The sequence below is a fragment of the Eulemur rufifrons genome, chromosome 2 (genome assembly GCF_041146395.1).
Source record: "Eulemur rufifrons isolate Redbay chromosome 2, OSU_ERuf_1, whole genome shotgun sequence".
NCBI lineage: Eukaryota > Metazoa > Chordata > Mammalia > Primates > Lemuridae > Eulemur > Eulemur rufifrons.
In genome coordinates, this window is record NC_090984.1 from 8,631,790 (window position 1) to 8,650,519 (window position 18,730).

Below are 18,730 nucleotides of genomic sequence, written 5' to 3' on the forward strand. Positions count from 1 at the left end.
TAGGCTGATGCCACGGCACTCTAGCCTGAGCTACAGAGCAAGACTCTGTCTCAAAAAAAAAAAAAAAAAAAAAAAATTTGCCAGGGAAAGGCTGGATTAGTTCAGAGGGTCTCAGATTTTTTGATCTTGGGATTCTCTTACTCCTCTTAAAAATTAATGAGGATCCTAAAGTGCTGTCCTGGATGAGGGTCATATCTATTGATACTTACTATATTAGAAATTAAAACTGAAAAATTTTAAAGTATATTTATTCGCTAATTTAAAATAATAAATCCATTATATTTTAATATAAAACCTATTTTATGAAAATAAGTATTTCTTTTTAAGTAGTAAAAAGAATGGCCTGGTTTTGTTTTTGTTTCTGTTTTCATTTCTGTAAAGCTCCTGTCTTGCGTAGTGGAAGACAGGTGGACTCTCACATAGGCCTCTGCAATCAATCTGTTGCAATATGCTGTGTGGGCTGAAGTATAGGAAGAAAACCCAGCCTCACACAGATACATAGTTGGAAAAGGGAGGAGTGTTTTAATAGCTTTTTCAGACAATTGGAGATATTCCACTCTGTTACTACACCCAAACTCAACGGAGTGATGGTGTGTTAAAGTTAGTTGCAGTGTGGAATACAAAATCAACAAACATTTCAAACTTTGTTACACGAAAACCCATTAGTCCATTCTACAATTTTAATGGATCTTGTACACATGCATGATTTTGTAACATCATACATTGGTCTTCTGGGAAATACTGACCTACCGAGTTATTACATTTTGCTACATAATACTTTAAAAATCATATTTGTTAGTATCACCACTGATCTCATCAGAAAACTATTTAAATATTGAAAAGCTGTCAAGCTCATGGTGGTGAATAAAAAGTTTTCCAAATTTCTAAGTTTTGTTTGAAAGCTCAAATTTCATCACTGGCAACAAACTGTCAGTTGTTGGCCTTGAAGTGACCAGCTCACTTCTTCATTTCTGAGGGGACAGCTGCCAAAGATCCTAATCCGAATAACCACAGTCATGCTTTCAAGTCAAAATGGGGTTCCATGAAAAAGAACCCACCAGTTCTGCCTCAACTCAAACAACCGTGCAGTGCAAATGCCATCATTCCCCAGCATGCAACGTAAGTGCTCTATGAGACCGTCCCATCTCACTACACAGAATATTAAAAACACTGCTCACAAGGCTAGGCTTTAACATAATTAATACTTTTCACTGCTTCTCCAAGGACATTCTTTTCTTTTCTTTTTTTTTGAGACAGAGTGTCGCTCTGTTGCCCGGGCTAGAGTGAGTGCCGTGGCGTCAGCCTAGCTCACAGCAACCTCAAACTCCTGGGCTTAAGCGATCCTCCTGCCTCAGCCTCCCGAGTAGCTGGGACTACAGGCGTGTGACACCGCACCTGGCTAATTTTTCTTTTTTCTGTAGAGACTGGGTCTAGCTCTTGCCCAAGCTGGCTTCAAACTCCTGGCCTCAACCAATCCTCCTACCTCGGCCTCCCAAAGTGCTGAGATTACAGGTGTGAGCTGCTGCACCCAGGCTAATTTTAATCTTAATACCCACATGGGGCCAGTGGCTATCTTATCAGACAACAGTGATATTGCAATGAAAATAAGTGAATTAGAGCCATATACATGTTTCAACATAAAAAAATCTCAATAGCAATTTCTTGGATAATAAAAGCAAATGTCAGGAAGCAGGACCTAGTGCCAGCTCTGCCAGGATAAATGCAATGTGATACTGCTATCAGGATCACCCCCAGGTTTAATGACTCACAAGATTTAGCATATAGGTGTACACAGGGCTATGATTTCTTATAGCGAAGGGACACAAATTATAACCAGCAAAGGGAAAATGTGTGTGGAGCGAAGTCCAGAGGAAACCAAGCAAAAGCTTCCAAGAGTACTCTCCTAGTGCAGTCACACAGAACATGCTTCATTTCTATAGCACAGTTATGACAGCACATGTGACATGCTGTCTACCAGGGAAGCTCATTAGAAACTCAGTGACCAGGGTATTTATTGGGGGCTGGTCATGTACCAAAACCCCAGACTCTAGGAAGAAGGCAGGTGTTCAACATAAACCACACTGTACAAACAATTCAGGCATTCATATAGGAACTGGTAGGAACCCTCCTGAAATTCAAGTTCCTAGACACCAGCCAAGAGCCAACCTTGCAAACAGGCCTTTCTGAGGACAGCAGTCTCAGGCTTGCTATGTTAACTTGTTTGGACAGACACCATTTACAGAACATAATATTGTAGAACATAATATGTATTGTAGAACATAATAAACAATACTATATATTGTTCTAGAACACACAAAGATATACAAACGTGCACAGAAAAATTTAAACGCTAAATTCAGGGTTGTAGCCACATTTGAGAAAAAGGGGAGAGAAATGGGTTTGAAGTAAGGGTATACAAGGCCTTTCAATTGCATCTCTAATGTTTTACCTCTTGAGCTGGGTAATGAGTAAAGGGTATTTTGTTATAGTATTTCTTATACTTTTTCAAGTGTGTGTGCACCTGAAGTATTATAACTAAGCTCAAACACATCTTTACTAATCAAAATGAGAACCATTACAATCAACACATTTTTGCCAATGAGAAGTAAGTTTGTTTATTACTGTAGCAGAAAAATTCATGCATCAGGATTCAACGAACTCTTGAAAAGTATTTTCTGCATCCTGCTGGTTGTGGAAGTGTCTTCCCTGCAAAAAGTTGTCAGATACTTAAAGAAGTGGTAGTGGGTTGGTGAGAGCTCAGGTGACTATGGCGGATGAAGCAAAACATTGTAGCCCAGTTCGTTCAACTTTTGAAGCACTGGTTATGAGACCTGTGGTCAGGCATTGTCGTGGAGAAGAATCGGGTCCTTTCTGTTGACCAGTGCGGGCTGCAGGCATTGCAGTTTTTGATGCATCTCACCGATTTGCTGAACATACTTCTCAGATGTAATGGTTTCGCTGGGATTCAGAAAGCTGTAGTAGATCAGACCGGTAGCAGACCCCCAAACAGTGACCATGACCTTTTTTTAGTGCAAGTTCGTTTTTAGGAAATGCTCTGGAGCTTCTTCTCAGTCCAACCTGAGCTGGTCATCACCAGTTGTCACATAAAATCCACAATCCGATTGAGAAATGGTTCGTTGTTTTTGCATACAATAAGAGAACATGACACTTCAAAACAACAATTTTTTTGATTTTCCATCAGCTCATGAGGCATCCCCTTAGAGAGCTTTTTCACCTTTCCAATTTGCTTCAAATGCCAAACGACCACAGAATGGTCGACATTGAGTTCTTACGCAACTTCTCGTGTAAGAGGATCAGCTTCAGTGATTGCGCTCAATTGGTCGTTGTCAACTTTCGATGGCTGGCCTCATCTTCAAGGCTCTCATCTCCTTTGCAAAACTTCTGAACCACCACTGCATTGTATGTTCATTAGCAGTTCCTGGGCTCCATGCATTGTTGTCTCCACTGCTTTATGACCCATTTTAAACTCGAATTTGCTATTTTTCTAACATCATTTCCATAGTCTAAAATAAATATAAAATAAACAGCAAGTAATAAGCCATTAGAAAAAAACATAAAGCGAGAAATGCACATTAAAATGATGTGTAACATAACCACATTTATTTAAAAATGTATTCCAACATCAAACAGCAAATTTCAACAATGCTAAAACCACAGTTACTTTTGCACCAATCTTAATATATGAGAATAACGAAGGTCTGTGGAAGGGGGGTTTGGGGACACATGGCAAAGGGGGTTCTTCAGTCGGATTCAGGAATAAGAATGTGAAACAGAAGATATGGGCCAGGCGTGGGTGGCTCACGCCTGTAGTCATAGCACTCTGGGAGGCTGAGGCGGGAGGATTGCTTGAGCTCAGGAGTTTGAGACCAGCCTGAGCAAGAGCGAGACCCAGTCTCTACTAAAAACAGAAAGAAAATAGCCAAACAACAGAAAAAAAAAAAAAAAAAAAACCCAGAAAAAATTAGCCGGGCATGGTGGCGCATGCCTGTAGTCCCAGCTACTAGGGAGGCTGAGGCAGGAGGATTGCTTGAGCCCAGGAGTTTGAGGTTGCTGTGAGCTAGGCTGATGCCACAGCACCCTAGCCCAGGCAACAGAGCGAGACTCTGTCTCAAAAAAAAAAAAAAAGAAAAGAAACAGAGGATATGGTGGCCTAACTATTCGAAAGCTTTCGTGGGGAGCATTCCGAGGGACGAGGTTTTGCGTTTCGAAGAAAACTGAAGATTCACCAAAATCACAAGACATTGCTATGGAGGAAAAAGAAGGCTCAAACATCACAGGAATCCCAATTCAAAGGTTGATACCAAGATCATCTGAAACACCTCTATTTAGCTGAAGAGGAAAGACTCAGGGAGCAACTAAGAAGAGTTGACCAGCCTCTGCCGGAAGAACAGTGCAGCATCGACCAGGCTTTGAAGATCAGTGTAGCTTTGACTGGCCTCAGCCAGAAAGACAACGTAGCAAGACAGTAAACCGCTTTAATATTCCAAAGAAAAATAAAAAGAAAACATCAAATCAAAAAGCACAAGAATATGAACAGGTACAAGCTAAGTGTGCTAATAAGAAACAAGAATTTCAGAGGAGAAAACAAGAGAAAAGAAGCACAAACGCACTACAAAAAGAAGAAAATGGAAGTATTCAAAATATTGAGTAAAAAGGGCGAACCAAACTTGAATTTACAGATGATCTTCTTCAAAAAACACAACAAAAAAATTAAATCGATATTTTTTTCCTTATACGTTAAAATATCTGCTGTCTATTGAGTTCCTTTGTATGTGTAACGGGTACCTAACAATGAACTTGATTTGTCAACATAAACTGGATTGCTAAACAGTACTAAATATAAAATGTCCAAATATTTTTGTTCTTGTACAAGAAACTTTTCTATCTATGCTGTACATAATATGACATGTTTCTTATTTATTTGCCTCTGAAGGAAGGTTGGCCTGAAGAACCGAAAGAACCTTCGACTTGGGAGACAAGCTCAAGCATGTAATACTTTTGTACCATATGAAATTTGTATGAAACAAAATATTTTGAAAATTAAAAAAAAGGAATAATAATGAAGACTTATCTGCTCATTACCAGGTACTACTAACAGTTCATGATTACTGAATGCTTTTCACATTCCAGGTACTATCCTAAACCTTTTATATGGATTCTTTTAGATTTTTTATTTTTGATTATAATAGTTGTAGATATTTACAGGGTACATGTGATGTGGATTTATTCTTTTTAAGAAATCTCTTGAAGACTTTCTATGTGCTAGGCCCTGTGCTAAGCTCTGGAAATACAATATTAAGAGATGCATATTGAGAGATCTCTGCTCTCAACTGGCTTTCAATCTACTGAGGGATGACAAAATAATAAGCACAATTTAAAATCGGCTTAAGTGCAGATTCTCATATGTGCTACTAATAAAACACGGCAATGTGATTAAGGAAGGGCTCCTTTAAATAGGGGGGTCTGGGCAGGCGTCTTTCAGAGGGACATTTGAGCTGAACCCAATGCGATGAGAATGAGACAAGCTTGCAGTTATCTGGGGGAAGCACATTCCGGGCAGAGGGAACAGCAAGTGCAAAGCCCTGCAGCAGGAATAAGCTTGGCATGTTGAAAGACAGGAAATAAAGCCAGCAAGGGCTTGAGAGTGGTGACAAGAGGGAGACTGGTAGATGACGCCTAGGAGGTCAGTGGAGGCCACTGGGCAGGGCCTTCTAAGCCATAGTAAAGATCTTAGGTTTCATTCTAAGTAGGATAAGCCTTTGAAGCTTTTAAGCATGATCTGGTTTACAAGTGAAGATTATTCAACCAGCTGTATGGAGACTGCACCATAGACAGGGCCACTTTCTTCATTAGCACCACAGAAATAATGCTTGTGGCTGATGAGCTTTTCAGGGGCTATGAAAAGTTTGGGGCCAGGGATAAAGGGAAAAGTCCCTCAACATCCAAACACTACAAAGTTGGAATGAAGAAATGCTTAATTAAACGTCTAGAAAACGTAACATCATGGCAACTACATTCGTCATTAAATTTAGTATTGATAAACAATCGAATTACATTTGGAAATAATTTGAAAATTAGATTTTCTCGAATCCCCAAAAATTCCCAAGTATGCCAATGACTGCCAAGAAATCAAGCCAATCATAAATGTGAATTTCATTGAAGCCAAATAACTTCAGAAAAAAAAAAACTTTCAATTAACAGCCCTTTTTTTTTTTTTTTTTTTTACTTAATGTGAGATGTAGATGCAAAAAATTGTCTAGTACCACGAGTGAGGCCTTAAGACTCTAAGGAGACCACAGAGGTGGCCGGGTGAGAGATGCTGGTGGGCTTGGATTGGTTTGGCTCAGGCTTACAGCCTATACGTTTGAACACTATCCAGAGGATCCTTGGAAAGGCTTCTCTGAGGAAAGGCTATTGGAACAGAGAGACCCGAATGACAAGAAGGCACAAGCCATTCCAAGACCTGAGAGAAGAGGTTTTGGGTAGAGGCATTGCACCGAGGTGGCCTGTCAGATTTGTAACAAAAAGAGGGCTGGTTTGAAGTTGGAGCTGGATGGTTCAGAGAAAACAAAGCATGTAGAGTCCAATGATACAGTAGCCACTTGCTGTGGGGCTCCAAGCACTCCACTGTGGCTATCCAGATGGCGAAGCAGAACTTTCCATTTTACTTCTCATTAATTAAAATTAAAACTTAAAAAACTGATATGCGAATTGAGCTCATAGAAGACTCTGAAGTATGTTGGGAACAGCAGGCACATGTGAATCTACATTTTTCAACTGCAAACTTCATGAAACCCAAAAAGCCAGACCAGCTATTTCCAAGGAACATATAGATTCACGCGCTCAATTACAGAAGTGAGTGTAAAACAAACACGGGATTGTGAAGCCTTCCCATTCAGTAAAAGAATCCAAGGTATCTCATTTAGCATTTTTACATACTGATCACATGTTGAAATAATATTTCGGTTATATTGGATTAAATGCAATACTTTTTTATATTTTTTTCACAGACAGGGGTCTCGCTGTGTTGCCTAGGCTAGTCTCCATCTCCTGGCCTCAAGCGATCCTCCCGCCTCGGCCTCCCAAAGTGTTGGGATTATAGGCGTGAGCCACCGTGCCCGGCCCAACATAATATTAAAATTAACTTCGCCTGTTTTGTTTTTTTTTTTTTACTTTCTTTTTTTAGGAAAAGTTACTAAAAAATATAAAATCAGGTATGTGGCTCGCATTATTTTTCCCCTGGACAGCGCTGGTCGCCCGTGGGAGCAGAAACTCTCTGGAATCTGAAGTCTTCCAGGCAGGGAGGGGGCCACGGTGGTCCGGCCCCGGTAGACGGAGGGGTGGAGAGAACTTTCTGGACGTATTATGCAGTCATGAGCCATGTCAGTGAATCTGCACGGCCCCCGCTGAACCGGCGGGGAAACGCTGCCTCGGAAGCCGAGCGGCACGGCAGAGCCGGGACTCGAACCCCGGTCAGTACCTGAACTCGAACTCGCACTTTCAGTATTGTCCGCTTGAAACCTCCCAGGGGTCCTCGAGGGGATTCGAACCCGCCCCAACTCCCGAAGTCCCGGCCCCAGCGCGCCGCGTTACCGCCGCTCTGCTTCCCCTCGGGAGCGAGTCAAACGTTCACAACGTTCACAACGGACTCCCCAGCCGGGAAGATCAGGGACCAGTAGCCCAGCTCACCTGCTGACCTACGCCGAGGCCCCAAACGCTCCTACTTTTCCACACACACTCCACTCAACTGCGGCGGCCCCCGACTTCCGCTTCTCTCCCGCGAATCCCCAGCCGAGCCTTCCTCTGCTCCCGCCCCCCCGCTGACAACCCAGCCAATCAACTCTCAGAAAACCAGCTTTAGTCCCTGCCCCACTCCCGCCTGCCAAATCACTCCGGGCGCGAGCACCGCCCTTCCCGCCCTCTTCAGCGAGCGCCGCGCGCCACCGCTCGGCCGTTGGCGGCGCTGCCCACTCTGGGCAGCGTCTCCCCGGAAGGGCGGGGCGAGGGGGGGCGGGCCACACCGGTGCGGGAACCCTCGGGATTGGTCAAGAGGAGCCCCGCACTCTGGCTCCGCCCACCCCCGCCCTTGACATCCGAGTCGGAGACGCTGGGGATTGGTTCCTGGCGGACACACTAAGAAGCTGGGAGATGGTCCCGCCTCCCTCGCGCGGCGCGGAGAGGGAGCTCCGTGAATTGGTTCGGGGAGGCTGGGCGCGCACCGGCCGGCTCTCCAGGATTGGCTAAGGGGGTGCTGGCGCCGACGAAGAGCGTTTTCTGTGATTGGCCGAAGGGCGGGGCCCGCTATTTGAAGGCGGCGCGCGGACGAGGTGCACACTTCAGTACGCAGAGAGAGGAGAAGAGAACGGTTGCGGTCGATCTTGCCCTGCTGACCATCTCACCCCTACCCCCGCACCGGACCCAGAAACAGACGTGGGCACGGGGTCGGCCACTGCCATAGCTGCAGCCCGGCGAGGCGATGGCCAAGGTGTCAGTGCTGAACGTGGCGGTGCTGGAGAACCCGAGCCCGTTCCATAGCCCCTTCCGGTTCGAGATCAGCTTCGAGTGCAATGAGGCCCTGGCGGACGGTGAGGCTGGGCTTGTGCGGAGACCCCCACCCCCGGGCCGACCCCGGCCTTCCCCTGGAGACCGCTCCCACGGCCAACTTGATCTCCCCATAAAACCCCCTCCGCCAACCCCGATCTCCCCGTGACCCCCCCTCCCACGGCCAACCCGACCACCCCCAACCCCCCTACTCGGACCTCCTCCTCGTGACCTCCTCCTCCACTGTCTGCCCTAACCGCCCCGTGGAGACTTCCCCAACTACGGTAACTCTCCTTTCCCCCATGGAGACCTCATCATCTCTTTTTCTACGGAGCTACTCCTAGGCACCCGTTTTCTATGGAGGGACCTTCCCAGCCTCCATTCTTTAACCCGCGGAGACACTCTGCCACTGTCTTCCCTGTGGCTAGACCTCCGTTTCAGCCACCCACCTAGTTTTTCCCCTGGGAGACTGCCCACCCATCCTCTCTCTCTTTTGGTGAGACACTCCCACCTCTCTTTTTCCCTATAGACCCCAGTCCCCTCCTGTTTTCCCCAATGGAAACTCCAGCCCTCTCCCATTTTCCCTATGGAGACCTCTACCCCAAGCTCCCTCCCTTTTTCTGTACTAAGACCCGTCTCGTTTGGCAAGACCGCTGTCACCCCCCAGCTTCCCATTTGTCTCCAACAATCCCCTACCCAACCTGCTAATATTTAAACAACCCCACCCCATCGACTGCTGCTTGTTTTCTACCCCAATGCGCATACCCTAGAACCTAACTTCCCCCCTTAGTTTTGCTTCAACTCCCTTTAAGCTTGCGCTCCCCCCTGGGGAAATATGGCCTGACTTCTAGCTCTTGTCTTCGAGAGTAACTTGGTCTTCCCAGCTCCCGTTCCCCTCTCCTTTCTGTGGGCTTGGACGAACACACTCAGATCTAAGGGGTGGCATAGCCAGGCAGGCATCAGCCAGTTTCCGTGGTTGCCCACCAGTTTTCGGCTGACTTACTGCAGCAATTCTTCCGTCACTTTTGATGGCCCAACCTAGCGTGGAGTGGGCTGAGCTGTGACAAGATCCAGCTTCAAACAGTCAGCTAGGAGGTCACAGCCTTTTGTGCATCTTTTCCAAGGTGCTTCCGCAGATGTACTTATTCATCTGTGTGATTTAAAGGTGGACATGGCTCTCATCTCACAGATGAGAAAACGGGAGCCACAAAGCACAAAAGACCTTTCAAGCAAAGGTCTATACAAATCTAAAATCTGAGGTCACCCAGGGAGCCTTGGCACCGCTAAAAGGCAAGCCTTGCTTTCAGGAGGAAGTACTCCATTAAACCATTTTTCTACTTGCTGGTTAAAAGAGAAGAGGCAGCAGCTGAGGAGGTGGAGATCTGGGAGCCTGTGAGGCAGGTGTTTGCTAACTAGTGCCTTTCAGTGGCAGGTGGGTGGTTTGCCTGCAAAACCGATCACTTGGATTAACTTGAGGCTGATACATTGAGATGTGTATGTGCTTCTGGCAGGCCAATGGGTCAGTGTCTCCCTGGTTTCTCTCACTCCTTTTCTAATTAAAGAGTTTACTTGTGGCTAACTATAGAATATGCCGAGTTAAATCCTTTCTGGAATAAGGCAGGGTGTAAATAAATAAAGTGTGGCATAACACTGTGGAATAAGATTTAATTTAAAAGCCAGGAGAAGATGTAAGGAGCTAGTAGATTGAAGGATTCACAGTTTCCAGATGGCAGGAGATCAGGTTTCAATCAGCCTGTTTGTGCTCCTTGCATTTAAAAATGGTTGCATGATCATTATGTAGGGCTTTTATTCGTAGGAAGCCCGTGCCCAGTGACATTCCTAACTTATTTATAGAATTAGAGCAGGACAGACTAACTCAACCTGCTGGTCTATTTTTTTTTTTTTTTTTTTTTTTTTAAGAGACAGGGTCTCTCTCTGTTGCTCAGGCTGGAGTGCAGTGGCCCAATCATAGCTCACTGCAGCCTCAAACTCCTGGGCTCAAGCAATTCTCCTGCCTCAGCCTCCCAAGAAGCTGGGACTATAAGCACCTGCCACCATGCCTGGCTAATTTTTATTTTTTGTAGAGATGGGAGTCTCACTATGTTGCCCAGGCTGGTCTGGAACTCCTGGTCCCAAGTGATCGTCTTGCCTCAGCCTCCCAAAGTACTGGGATTACAGGCATGAGCCACCTCACCCAGGCTGCTGGTTATTTTTTGATAGAAATGGAATGGCTTCTCCAAGGTCACACGGCCTTGTAGAAGTGTTGGCCCTGGAGTTCTGAGTCCATGTTCTTTATCTTAGCTCCAATCCTGGGAAAGAAAGCATTCCCTATTTTAGGGGAAGTGCATAAATGGAATGAAAAAAGAATTTGTGGGCCGGGCGTGGTGGCTCACGCCTGTAATCCTAGCACTCTGGGAGGCCGAGGTGGGTGGATTACTTGAGGTCAGGAGTTCAAGACCAGCCTGAGCAAGAGCGAGACCCCATCACTACTAAAAAATAGAAACAAATTATCTGGCCAACTAAAAATATATATAGAAAAAATTAGCCGGGCATGGTGGCGCATGCCTGTAGTCCCAGCTACTCGGGAGGCTGAGGCAGGAGGATTGCTTGAGCCCAGGAGTTTGAGGTTGCTGTGAGCGAGGCTGACGCCACGGCACTCACTCTAGCCCGGGCAACAGAGTGAGACTCCGTCTCAAAAAAAAAAAAAAAAAAAAAAAAAAAGAATTTGTGGGAAAATGAGGACACTCTCAAAACACATTATAGGGGAGTGCTATTATTAATTAAACCTGGACAATAAAGCTTGTCCTAGGAGAAACTCAAGTGGGAAATCCAGACTTTTTACTTCCCTCCTAGGGTCTCTGTGACTCTGACTGGCCAACTTGCTTTCAGTCTCTTTCTCGTGTTCTTTCCACGAAGTAGAGAGAATCTGGTTCCTGCCTCCATCTTGGCCCTATGAACTAAAAACCTGACAACAGCCCTGATGCCCCATCAGGTGACCCCTATTTCCTAAGGGCTCCAAGCTCCTTTTGCTCTTTTCTCCTCAACATCTGGAAATAGATACTTCCAAGGCATAGGCCCACATTTCATACATTAGGTGTGTTTTTCTCCCCATTTAGTTGAGAAAGGCAACACAAACTGCTTGAATAAGTCATAGAAGCCAGATGTTCTGATTCAGAGCTAGCATGCAGTGGTTATGACAACAGGGTCTTCTGTGTGATTATGAACAAAAGCAAATTGATAAATAAAAAAGGCCTACTAGATAAGTTTTTTTAAAAAGGCAAGAAACAGACTCTCTAGCTAGTTCCACTACAGTGATTTTTTACATGTCTTTAATCATATCGTTGGTTTGGGATTTTGTTTAAACATACAGTGGAGATGTGTGGGGTGTTTTTGTTTTTGTTTTGGCGGCAGGGGGGTTTGAGGCAGGGTCTCACTGTTGCCTGGGTTAGAGTGCAGTGGTGTCCTCATAGCTCACTGCAACCTTGAACTCTTGGATTCAAGGGATCCTCCTGTCTCAGCCTCCCAAGTAGCTGAGACTACAGGTATGTGCCACCACGCCCAACTAATTTTTAATTTTCTATAGAGACAGCGTCTTGCTATTGCCCTGGCTGGTCTGGAACTCCTAGCCTCAAGCAGTCCTCCCACCGTGGCCTCCCAAAGTGCTGGGATTACAGGTGTGAGCCACAGCACCCAGCTGGTGTGTGGATCTTATACAGGGTTAGCTCATGAAGTTAGGGCATAAAGACAAATGCAATGTAATGGAGTTACCCTTGACATTGCTCAGAAGGTTGGGTACACATGTTACATGTGTACAATTGTATCCTTTATTTGGTAGGTATGAGTTTGTGCTGGGTTGATGATTGATAATCCCACATCTAATTTGAAAGAAAAGTTATATTCAGAAATGAATTTACGTAAATTTGTCTCTGCTTAAAAATCACTTCAACAAATTTAAGATGATTCGAATTTGTAGGCCCTTATTTCAATCACCTTTTGTCCTCCATAGATGGTTTTATCAGCTCTTCTAACTCTTGAGTCAGTATTTCTCTATGACCCTTAGTTAAATTCTCCAGTTTCTATAATTCTGGCCATGGCAGCCCTTGCAGTATGTTCTCTCTTTCTGTCAGCATCCACACACTGTTTGTTTGGGTTTTGCCAAGAAATATTAACCTCAGCTAGACAACATCAAGAACCTGTGGGTACACTGAGGCCTGGGCTATTTCAATCTCCTTTGTGTCTGCCTCTCCCCCCTTTGCATTAATTAATTATATGCACCCATAGGGGACTCCACTGGTTATAGGGAAAAAGTCCTGAAGGAAATATACCAAAATGGTGAGCTGCATCGGAAAAACAGAGCTAGCTTGTTTTTCGGTTCTTCCAAAAAATTTGATTCTAGTTGCATCACTACTTGTAACAAAAATAAATCAAACTTAACTTCCTCCCTTTGCATATAATAAGAGGCCAGAGTTTGACTGAACCCCAGTGAATCACAAGGTCCCCTGCAACCCACCTGCTAGGGTTCCTGAGTAGAAGGGCCTGGGTGAAACCGCAAAGGGACAGGAAGTGGGTATATTGAAGAAGGGCTCAGCTCAGGTGGCAAGTCTCTGTGGCCCGGTGTGCGTGTGCTTCCAAAGCTGGGTGCTCTCGTGGGACACGGGACCAAGGATCAGGGCAGCTTCCGAGAGAGTTTGCTTCCTGTGAAATCATAGCTTGTGAAACTTTCCCCAGCTGCTAGAGCTAAAGGGTTGTGTAATTTCTAAAGATCCTAAAATAAGTTTCAGGTCTCTTGCCAAGCCTCCATGTACTAGCATGACCTTGCCTCTGATACACTTGGACCTCCTGCAAGAGGCAGTGGTCGCTGGGAATTTCCTGTGGTTGATTGGCAGGGTCTCCGTAAGCACTTTTCCTTTAATCTCGCGGTAGCATACCCAGGGGGCGGGGCTCCCACTACTGGATGGGGTGATCGGAGGATCACCCTGTGATGCCACATTTGTTGACTGAGTCCCTGTCACTCGCATGTCCATAAGTAGGCATGACTTGTGCCGGATCTGGAAGACCAGGAAACTGCTGGCTCCCCCACCGGCCTTGCCTTCCCCCTCCTCCCGGCTGGCTCTCCTGCCAGATTGGAATCTGCTGCCCTGTCCCAGTTGTCGAGGGATCTACTCCGTTCAGTGGCACCAGTCCCTGTGTGTGAAAGAGGATGCTGCTTCCTATCTCAGCATCCAGTGGGCAGAGCCCCGAAATGGCCCAACTCCCTGCCATTCCCTCCCCAGCAGGCCTGTGTCACGTGGTTCTTAATTCAGCTTCTGCCATACGGTTCACTCTCAGGCTCCGAGAGGCCCAAGTTTCCCCTCGGAGGTACAAAATCAAGGTCACCTGTCAAGCTAAGCCCACAGGAGAAATTTCCCCAATGAAAGTAGAGCTTCATGCCCACCCCAGTGTTCAGGACTGTGGCACCTAGCACTTGGTACCCTGAGGATGTCAGGCGATCTTGGGAATACAGATCTTTTGATATGTTAAGGATCTGTCCAGAATTAATGTGACAAAACCCTTTCCCTGCCTTCTTGCTGTCAAGCTATTTTAATTTCTTAACCCCTCTCCTCCATGTCCTTGCAGACCTGGAGTGGAAGATCATTTACGTTGGCTCAGCTGAGAGTGAGGAGTTTGATCAGATCCTAGACTCGGTGCTGGTTGGCCCTGTCCCAGCAGGGAGACACATGTTTGTGTTTCAGGTAAGAAAGATGAGGCCTTAGGCCTTAGCCCTTGACTCCTGGACACATCCTTTTCTACCCAAAAGCACACGGTGTGGTTCACGAGTCAGTAATGCAGGTTCAAATCCCAGCTCTACTCTCAGGAGCTCTCTCACCTCTCAGAGGCCCTTTAGACACCTCCCTCCCCACCTCTGTATCAAAGCTGTTTCCATGAGCCACTGATTTACAATCGATTCTCCTTATTCACAGGAGTTGTGTTCTATGAAGTTGCCGTGAACACTGAATTAGTGAATACCGAACCGTTGCCCCTAGGGGAGACACAGGGTTAGGTGATTGAAAGTCACAATTGGTTTTTGTCAACCAATCCATACATAAACTTGCTTTATGTGCGTTTCTGTTTAAAGATACCTTATTTAATATATACTGTGGATTCATTCATATTAAACTCATAGCCATCAGCACTGTAACTCACGCCTGAACAAAGCTTCTCCAATACGAATTTTCTCTACACCTTCTCACACTCTAGACAGCACTTCAGCACTACTCTTGGGGGCCATTGTAGACAGCAAATTTGCCAACAAAAAGCACAAAATGTGCAAAAAACACGGCACTAAGGAGACTGCAAAAAGGATGCTTGTTCACAGTATGAGAGCTGAAACGAGAAGACAGAATGTTTCCTTGTTTGACCTCAGGTGGGAGCACGCACATTGAGTGACTCCAATTTTTCCCTGCTCTGTGCACGGCTGCCTGAAAGTGCCACAAGTATTGGTTTTAGGGTTACAAGTAAATTAAGTGGCTGGGCCCAGTTGCTCATGCCTATAATCCCAGCACTCTGGGAGGATCACCTGAGGCCAGGAGTTGAAGACCAGCCTGGGCAACATAGTGAGGACCTTGTTTCTATAAGAAAAGTTAGCCGGGTATGGTGGCACACACCTGTAGTCCCAGGTACTCAGAAGGCTGAGGCAGAGAATCACTGAGCCCAGGAGTTCAAGGCTGCCGTGAGCTATCATCGGGTCACTGCACTCCTGCCTGGACGACAGATTGAGACCTTGTCTCAAAAAACAAAAAAGTGAGTAAGTAGGCAGATTCACAGGTACAGACTCAGTGAGTAGTGAGGGGGGACTGTAACTCCTAAATGGCTCTCAAATGTCGCGTCACCTGGGTTGTCAGAAATGTGGATTCAGAGCTCTTTAGATGATTCTTATGCATGCTAAATTTTGAAAGTTTCTGCTCAAATGCATTCACTTAGCTACATCTCTGCGGTTACTGCCTTAATCTAAGTTATCACATCCCATCTACCCCTCACCCACCACTACTGAATCCTCCAGCAAGCCCCATCTACGCAGCAGTCAGGGCCAGCGTCCTGGGCGCGCGACTGGGCAGCTGCACAGGGGTCCGTGCTTGGCTTGATGCTCTGCTGTCACCAACTGAAACTTGATGGCTTTTGAATCGGGGGAGGCTCTTTATTTTCACCTATGTAGCTGGTGCTGTCCATAGCAGCACACACTCAAATCCGTCCCAGGTAGCCTGGTGACTGCCTGCCCACCTGGCCAGCCTCATCTTATGCCATTCTACCCTTGCTCACCACACCCCTGAACACCACACACCTCTTCCTGCCACATTCAACATGGTATAGTCACTTGTGGGATTGGTGCTGTCTTCCCCATTCACCTGAAAACTCTGGAGGGCAGAGAGTGTATATTTTGCTCAGTAACTACACATTGTTTGGGAATCTTCGTACTCATGATGCGGAGACGTGGCTGTAGCTGTGCTAAGGCCGAGGATGTGTCTCCCCCAGGCTGATGCCCCCAACCCATCCCTCATCCCGGAGACTGACGCCGTGGGTGTGACCGTGGTCCTTATCACCTGCACCTACCACGGACAGGAGTTCATCCGAGTGGGCTACTACGTCAACAATGAGTACCGCGATCCCGAACTGCGGGAGAACCCGCCCCTGAAGCCAGACTTCTCTCAGGTAGGGCCCGGTCTCTGCACTTCCTGCTTCAAGCAGGCCGGTTCCTTTGCACCTGGGGGAGTTAAACCACTGGGAGACCAAGGTCACTTCTTAAAGTTTCCAAGTAGTGCTCAGTTCTTGCATTGCAGAGCTAGAACAAGAGAGAGAAAGGTCTTTGTTTCCGAGAGGCGTGCCTTGCAGAATTAAGATTAGATAGAGGCTGAGTGAGGTGGCTCATGCCTGTAATGCTAGCACTTTGGGAGGCTGAGGTGGGAGGATTGCTTGAGCTCAGGAGTTTAAGACCAACCTGAGCAAGAGCAAGACCCCAGCTCTATAAAAAAAAAAATGGAAAAAATTAGCCAGGTGTGGTGGCTCTTGCCTGTAGTCCCAGCTACTTGGGAGGCTAAGGCAGGAGGATCCCTTGAGTCCAGGAGTTTGAGGCTGCAGTGAGCTATGATGATGCCATGGCACTCCAGCTGGGGCAACAAAGTGAGACCCTGTGTCATAAAAAGGAAAAGATAGGGCCTGGCCCTAAATCACAGTGCACAGACATTCTCTGGAGTTCCGCACAGAGTTGGTGGTGGTGATGGAGTGAAGTCTTCTCTTTCTGGGCTTGTGGTGGGGGTTTGGGGGAGTCCTGGCTCTGCAGGAGCAATGAAAGAGCGTGTTGACAAGGATCATTATTCCTCTTGCTTTCCCAGCTCCAGCGGAACATCTTGGCCTCCAACCCCCGAGTAACTCGCTTTCACATCAACTGGGACAACAACACAGACAGGCTTGAGGCCATAGAGAACCAGGACCCCACCCTGGGCTGTGGCCTCCCCCTCGGCTATACTCCTATCAAAGGCCTGGGCCTCCCTGGCTACATCCCTGGCCTCCTCCCTGAGAACTCCATGGACTGCATGTGACTGCAGACACCCAGAACCTCCCTGCACACCTGGAGGGAGCGACCAGGCCTCCCAGAGAGGGTGCGGGGCCACCTAGAGGACTTGGGGGCCATCAACTGCATCCAGGCCTGTCAAACTTGGCCGGAAAGAATGGGCCTCGGGTCTGCCCCAGCCCAGAAGGCTCATCTCATTTCTACTGCACAAGCCTATAAGAAGCAGGTACTTCAGTTCTTATTAATTTTTTCTGACTTGTGTCCTTTTTTTCTTCCACACACACTATGAATTCCATCTTTAGGCCACTGTGGTCCTGTGAGGACCACTGACCCAAAGTTCTTCCCATAGGCCTCCCTGGCCTGCCTAGAGGCTTTCCTGGTCAGCATCCGTCAAGGCTCTGGCCCTGCTGGGCAAGGGCTATGTCATTCCTTTCTCTTCCCAAACATCTGAGTGGACCCACCCCAGCTTTCTGGTGTCACAGGCAAAGGGTCCTGGTTGGTAGGTGGACTTGTATACAATTTCGGTCCTTCTCCCAGGAGGATTTTTAGGTCTTTCAATCCAGCAGCCCCTGGAAAACTCTGCTCCCAAAGGTGTGATCAGCCTGATGCTGAGGCACCATGGGTGCCTCTCCCCAGTCACAGCCACCTTCCTGTTACCACCTATCTGGAGCTGGCTTTCCCCAGAAGCTGCCGTGGTGGGGAGGTGGTTGTGGCGGAGGGCCTGCTGTGCTCGGTCTGTGTCAGCGTCAGCATCAGGGCCCCTCTGCCTCTGGCTGCCTGGACGTGCCCTCTGCTAAGACCATGTGGGCTCACAGGCCACAGAGTGATTTGGGGCAAGGGGAGCAATCGGTACTCTGAAAACCTTCCCTCCCTGGTATCCTCCCTGCTCTGTGCCCCGTTCCCGTCACTGCTACATGGATGCTGTTGGGATTGCAGTTTGTATATGAATGGGTTTTTATATTAAAAATGTTTGGTTGGCCTAAATATAAAAGCACTTCATCTATACTGGCTGTTTCTGCTTTTTTCTCGGGTGGGCTGAGATGGCTTTGCGTATCTCTCCTTGTAACATGGGGGTGGCCCCTTGTCACATCCAGTGGGTTGGCTTTTGTCCCCTTGTGCAACTTCTTATTCCAGTCTCGGTTGTACAGCTGTATTCCAGATTGAGGCTCAGGGAGGGGTTTTCCTTTGCCAAAACTTAAGCAAAGCAGCTATTCTGTAGATAGATCATAACCAGTGATTTTTCAGAGTTTGACCTTGACTCATAGGAAGAAATTAACATTGTGATCCAAGTACACACACACAACGGTTTTATAAGATTAAATTTTACTTTACGATATAACCCCACAGAAGGGCCCTGACTCTCCCTCCCTGGGACTGTGGTTGACTGGGAACATGGGTGCAGATAGCTGCCAGGTGGGATACAGGTTGTGCCAGTCTAAGTAGAGCAGTGAATTGACTTGTGGTTCTGAGCCCAGCTGGCCCTTGGGCATCAGGAAGAGCTGGCTCCTCTGGTCCCCTGGCCCTACTTGCACCTTGTTTGGGCCTTCCTCTACTCCAGTGGTTCTCAACTGGGGGTAATTTTGCCCCCCAAGGCACATTTAGCAGTATCTGAAAGTGGTTTTG

At 46.9% G+C, this 18,730-nt stretch overlaps 1 protein-coding gene and 1 pseudogene across 1 annotated transcript; both read left to right on the top strand.

The window, feature by feature from the left end:
• Positions 1-3,743: 3,743 nt before the first annotated feature.
• LOC138380901 (thyroid transcription factor 1-associated protein 26 pseudogene) lies at positions 3,744-4,781 on the top strand (annotated as a pseudogene).
• A 3,716-nt stretch (positions 4,782-8,497) lies between these two features.
• Positions 8,498-17,208, top strand: ASF1B (anti-silencing function 1B histone chaperone). Its single transcript, XM_069494782.1, has 4 exons — positions 8,498-8,606; positions 14,179-14,294; positions 16,072-16,248; positions 16,929-17,208. The coding sequence occupies exons 1-4, from the start codon at positions 8,498-8,500 to the stop codon at positions 17,133-17,135; spliced, it is 609 nt and encodes a 202-aa protein (XP_069350883.1). The 3' UTR covers positions 17,136-17,208.
• The last annotated feature ends 1,522 nt before the right edge of the window (positions 17,209-18,730 follow it).